This window comes from Grammomys surdaster, unplaced genomic scaffold (genome assembly GCF_004785775.1).
Source record: "Grammomys surdaster isolate TR1022 unplaced genomic scaffold, NIH_TR_1.0 267, whole genome shotgun sequence".
Classification (NCBI taxonomy): Eukaryota; Metazoa; Chordata; class Mammalia; order Rodentia; family Muridae; genus Grammomys; species Grammomys surdaster.
The window spans coordinates 3,745,017-3,751,126 of record NW_021604708.1 but is presented as its reverse complement, the minus strand read 5'-3'; the positions used below and the strand labels follow the sequence as shown (position 1 = coordinate 3,751,126).

The window sequence follows — 6,110 nt, the reverse complement described above, 5'->3', positions numbered from 1 at the left end:
ACACATGGCTGAATGCTGGCCTACTCAGGAGGAGGCAGACTCTGCTGCGACTGGTTCATTCATCTCTTGGTAAGCAAGTTAGTAACAACTGTGAGTTCTGTCATGCTGTGTGGAAAGGTAAAGCATTTGGCAGTAGCTTTAGTTCTCAGGCAGCAGTCTTAGTGACTTGACACAGACGTAAAAGAACTAGAGAGATTACAGAAACCACATTCTCCATCCTGCACCACCATAAAGTGGATTAATTCTACTGTTTATGAGGCTGTTCATTCATCACCACAGTTCAAGCAGCAGGGACAAGGACCTGGACTTGTAAACTAGCAAATTCTATGTAAATGACTGACATGTTTGTCATCTGTCCTTTGATTTCCATTCTTAGGAATCAATTTAGCTGATACACTTGCTATTTGAAAGTTGCAATATAAAGAATATTACAATGCTAGCTCATTATTTTGTTGATAAAACTAAAGTGCCAGCATTAGAGGATAATTTTTGGCTAATTAAAATATTGTTAAGTATCTGTTTTCATTAAGAGATTTTATGGAATTTATGAAAGACAGTGAGTTCAAAACATTCATAAGGAATGACATACATAGCTCAATTTAAATCATTAGAAAATAAGACAATAATAGATTTATGTGTTTTCATTACTTCATTATTGCTGTGATAAAACATTATGACCAAAAACCAGGTTAAGTCAGGGCAGGACTCAAGGCAGGAACCTAGACAGAAGAACCTACACAGAAGAAATAGGGGCCATAGATAAATGCTGTTTACTGGCTTCCTCCCTGATGGCTTGCTCAGCCTTTTATCTTATTGCAGCTAGGGCCAGCAGACCAGGGATGGCATTGTGCACAGTGAACAAGGTCTTCCCAATCAATCAATGTAGAAAATGCACCACAGGCTCGCCCAACAGCTAATCTGATTGGAGGAATTTTCTCAACTGTGGTTCTTGCTTCCCAAATAACACTTTTGCTTGTGTCAAGCTGACATAAAACTAGACAGCACACCTGGGAAGATGGCCTTATGCCTGAAAGAGGGGTAGCTGAGAAAACCAAGGGGTGCAAACCAGTAGGCAGTGTTCCTTCAGGGTATCTGTTTCTGTTCCCACCTCCATGTTCCTGCTTGAGTTCCTGCTCTGTATTCCCTCTGTGTTAGGCTGTGATGTGGATGTGGAAGCAAAACCTTTCCTCCACAAACAGTTTTTGCCAGTGTTTTTTCACAGCAACAGAGAAACAAACTAATGCAGTAGGTTAACCCTGAATTAAACTTCTATATAAAAACCTTATTGAAACCTACTATATAAACTCAGAAGTGACTTGTCCAGAGTTTACACATAGGATGGTAGGAAGTATCTAGACCTAAACAAAAAAGTAGCAGCCAGTTTTTGTCATTGGTGTCATTATCAGACACTATTCCTGGAGAAATGTTAACAAAGGTCTACTTACCCTGGGTAGGAAACCAGGAAAAGACTAAACTATAGATTCCACCAAAGTTCAACTTGGTTAATCAATGAGTTGTATTATGGCTCCTTACAGGAATATGGGTAAGGAGTTACTTACAATGTAGAGATGGCTCAAAGGCAACTACATCACTAAAGCCCACGTTAGCTCACAAAAGCTGAAAATACTGCACATTTGCAAATAGCTCAACAGGTTAGGGTGAAGGTGCCTTGTCCAGGTAGCTCAGTTGGTCTGAGCCTGTTCCTAGCAGCTTGGCTGATCTCTGCATTTTCCAGATATCTGGCTTATCTGAAAGTGTCTTTCCCTGATGGTTCTGTTATATACATGCTGGTATGGAGGAAGGTCAGTGTCAGTAATTTGCTGAAGCTACTGGGTTATCTACATCAGAAGAATGAGCTTCCCTACAGGATGAAATGTTTTATACTGCTCACCTGAAAACATCCTGTTGTTCTACTCCCCCCGCCCCCGCTTTTAACCTCTTGTGTTTAAGGAAATTCCTTCCAAAAGGAAAGTTTTAACTGGAGGAATCTGCTACCTCACAGGATGAAAAGTGAAAAGGTAAGAGACATCTGAAGCTATTGTCAGGATCACATTGGCTTTGAAGCTGTGACACTGTCCATATTTAGCATTTTTCTAGGAAGGAAATTGTCATGTTGTTTTGGGTCTGAGGTTGCTCAGACATTCACCATAACCAGAATAAATTTAGTAAGAAGAGGTTTTAACAATACTAGCCTGGATGAACCAGAAAGTTCTCTGGGTTAGACCTCAGCTATTTTTAGATGAGGATTTCAAAGGCAAACCCCACAAAGTTATAGTTTGGGGGAGCCAGGTTAACTCACATCTTGTTTGGCTGGTTACATGCAAAGCTTAGTTTTGTAGCAGATGTCCAGCAGGTGCCTGAGCTTTTCCAGCAAGCAATCATTTCCTACAAACGCAGAACTTAGGAATTAGCCTGTTAATCTTGTGACCCATTACCTTGTAAGAATAGTGGAGCAGTAAAATATTTTACAGAAATTCAGTGGTTTTAAGAATAACTCCAATGGACTGGAAAGTTGTCCGTCTTGGGCTAGCTGACAGGGTACATTCAAGAGACAAATAATTTCCTCATGGTTTACAAGTTAAAAACAAGTCTGTTTTTACTAGCCTTTGCAAGACAGAGAATTATACTCTAAACAAAATGTCTACCATTGGAATGTAAATTTTAGAGCTGAGAGGCATAAAGAAGTATTTGTTTTTGGAAAGGTAAGTATATTCATTAACATTGGATTTATATCTAAAATATCATTATCATCACCCATATCAGTGAAAATCAGAAAATGAAAAAGAAGTAAAGCGAAGAATGCAATTCAATGGCTGCTAGAAAAGAACCATGTACATTTTGATATTTCATAAATTTCTCATTATTCATAGAGACAATCCATGGAGGTGATGTAAGCCACTCATCTGTGTTCCTCAAAGTGCATTTTGCTGGTTCTCACCTGAGGTTAAAGGATGATTTGGAGTGACCTCATCCAGCAAATAATCTTCCTTTCTCTTATTGGACTTGGAATCTTAGGAAACATCCTTATGTTTGTGAGACATGTGCATACATTTATCCTGGGTTCTGAGAAAAAACCTATAGACCTTATCTTCACTCATCTGGCAATTTCAAATATAATCATTATTTGTACTTCAGGGATCAGATATATAGCCACAGAACTTCATTTTAAAAACGTTCTGGGTAATGTGGGATGTAAAATTGTGGTTTATCTGGGAAGGATGGCCCGTGGCCTCTCCATCTGCACCGCCAGTCTCCTCAGCATGTTCCAGGCTGTGACCATCAGTTCTAGAACCTCTTTGTGGAGAAAGCTTAAACCACAGAGAGCATGTCAAGTTCTTCCGTGTTTCTTCCTCCTTTGGGTCTTTAATATTCTCATAAGCTCCAACTTGCTTCATCATATCACAGCGGGCAGCAGTTTGAATAGATCTAAAGCTGGTGTGTCTGATGGGTATTGCTATATGCTGCCATCTAGGTATATAGTTAAGTGGCTTTTCCTCTCTCTCATGACTCTTCGCGATGTCATCTTTCAGAGTCTCATGGGCTGGAGCAGTGGATACATGGTTCTCCATCTGTATAAACATCACAAGCATGTTCTCTACCTTCACAGCTCCAGGTTTGCAAATAATGCCAGCCCAGAAATCCAAGCTACATGGAGTGTTCTCATACTTATGGCCTGTTTCCTCTTCTATTACTTGGGGGATTTCATTTTCTCCTTATATGTTGGTTCTGTCTTGAATCTTGACTCCATAATACTAAATATTAAAATATTTCTAGTAATTGGATATGCTGCTCTAAGCCCCTTTGTTCTGCTAATAAAGGATTTCCATCTGTTTAGTTGCTGGCATACATGCTGGAGAGTTGAGAAAACAGCATTCTATAACTATTCCTCTAGTAACTAAATGTTTATCATTTACTTAGAATTTTACTCTGAAAAAAAAATCTGTCTCCAGCATAATTTCTATTGGTTTTTGAGAGTAGAATGTTGTATTGAGTGCTTGGGAATCAAAGGCTAAGAAATTTGGACAAAGTATTGTGAGAAAAAAAAAGGATCAGTAGACACCACACACTGTGATCTGAACAAAGGCCAGAGAGAAGAGTAAGGAGCAATCCAGGATCTCTTGCAGTGTACATGGAGTGAAACAAGGCATCCTACACCTATATTTACTTAGAAAAATAGCAACAAAATGTTCTGGGGTGGTGGTGTATGTCTTTAACTCCAGCACTCACGATTTAGGCGTATTACAGTAATTTCAAAGCTTTCAAAGCTAGCATGTTTTACATACCAAGAAGTTACAGGCTAGTCAGGGCATCCTAATAGTAATAATAATAATAATAATAAAATAAATACAATAAAAAATGAAAGAAAAATTCAAAAGGTATTCATGTGATGGCTAATATTACATTTATAGCTAACGTTATGTTTAAAACTTTAAAATCTTTGTTCCTAAGAGAACTATAAAGTGAAATTAGACTTCCAAATGATAATGGCTGCTAAGGGTGAATTTTCTTTTTAAACTGCTGTTTCTGCTTCTATAAATACAATTGCTTGTTTTGCAGGTGAGGACTTCCTGTTGGCAAGGAAACAGAATGTGCCTTTATAAACTCATGATGAGGTGGTTGGGCCTTACATTAGGGCATCAGAGTCATGAATAGACCTGGTGCTGGTATATGAATAAAAGCCTCCTCTTTGTTGAAATGTATTCATGGTCAGACTGATAGATCTCTGAATGACCCAGACCCAGATTAAGGTTCATTCCAATTCCAGTGGAAACACAATGACCTCTTGGTAGGAAGTGATGTTGAACAATGTAAGGAGCATCAGGTAGTAGAATGGTACACAACATTAAATAATGTGAAGCTCCCTCTGTGTTCACAGAAATAAATTTCCAGAAGATAGTTCCATATCTAAAAAGCAAGGAATACTATGATTGCATAGCTGATACTGAAGGATAATGTGATTTTCGGATTTCTAAAGGAGAAAATATGCATGTGGTAACATGAACTAAATTGGGACCTGAAGAAATGCAAAGAAGCAAGGAGGAATTATAAGCAAGAAATTGAATCAGGCAAGATCCCCCCACAGCAGATGAAAGTATAGAGAAAATGTATATATACACAGTGGAGTTTCATTCAGATATAAAGAAATGAAAATAATAGCATTTGCAAGAAAATAGGTGATAAGCAAAATAATCTACATTTGGAAGGGCATTTTTTCTCATATATGAATCCTATACTGTAATTTTTATATTTGTATATTTATGGGGGTTATGAAATTAGAGATAGGGCCATGACAAGGGAAGGGGTCTTAAGAGAGGGAGAAAAGAGGAGGCTAATAGAACATGTGGCATGAAAGTGAATTAGGTTAACTGGTAGAAGAAGAAAATGACAGAGGGGGAGCAACAAAAAGTATGGAAATGTCATGTAGAAGCTCATTTCTTTTTACAGGATTCAAAACTATCTGATAACTTGAATGAATAATATATTGAAAAAAACACTATTTATATTGCCATAGCCTACATGAGCTGGTAGTCTTTATGTCAACTTGACAAAGACTAGAATTGTTTTGAAGATGGAACCTCAATTGAATAAATATCCTCACCATATTTGTCTGTGGTGCACTTTCTAAATTGATGATTGATGTGAGAGGGCCTCTCTAAGGCTGATGGTCCTGAGTGCTATAAGTAGACTGAGCAAGTCATGAAGTGCTTGTAAGCAGCACTCTTCCATGTCCTTTCTATCAGTTCTGCCTTAAGATCCTGCCTAGACTTCCCTTAGTGATGAACTGTTATTTGTTGGAAATATAAACAAAATAAACTCTTTCCTCTCCAAGTTGCTTTTGGTCATGATGTTTTATCACAGCAATAGAAACCCTAACCAGGACAACACATCCAGAAATATCCCTGGAGATGAACTAACAGAGAATAGGACATGCATATCACAATATAAAATTTAAAATGTAGACCAGACATATTCTTCTGCCCTTGGGGTACTCCAGCACTATTGCTAGCCAGCCATAATGAAAGGAATAAAGCTTGTGCAGAGAAGTGGATTTGCTGGGTCTCTTTCCCATCGAGTGAGTGTTAGCAGAGGAGGGGAAGAGAATAATAGGA

General features: G+C 38.2%; 1 protein-coding gene across 1 annotated transcript; it reads left to right on the top strand.

Moving 5' to 3' along the window:
* Window positions 1-2,912: 2,912 nt before the first annotated feature.
* LOC114628272 (putative vomeronasal receptor-like protein 4) lies at window positions 2,913-3,988 on the top strand. Its single transcript, XM_028776242.1, has one exon. It carries the CDS (start codon window positions 2,952-2,954, stop codon window positions 3,897-3,899), a length of 948 nt encoding a protein of 315 aa, XP_028632075.1. The 5' UTR covers window positions 2,913-2,951; the 3' UTR covers window positions 3,900-3,988.
* The last annotated feature ends 2,122 nt before the right edge of the window (window positions 3,989-6,110 follow it).

Coding starts and splice junctions, on each gene's coding strand:
- LOC114628272 (XM_028776242.1), top strand. CDS start 2,952: ATGATTTGGAGTGACCTCATCCAGCAAATAATCTTCCTTTCTCTTATT.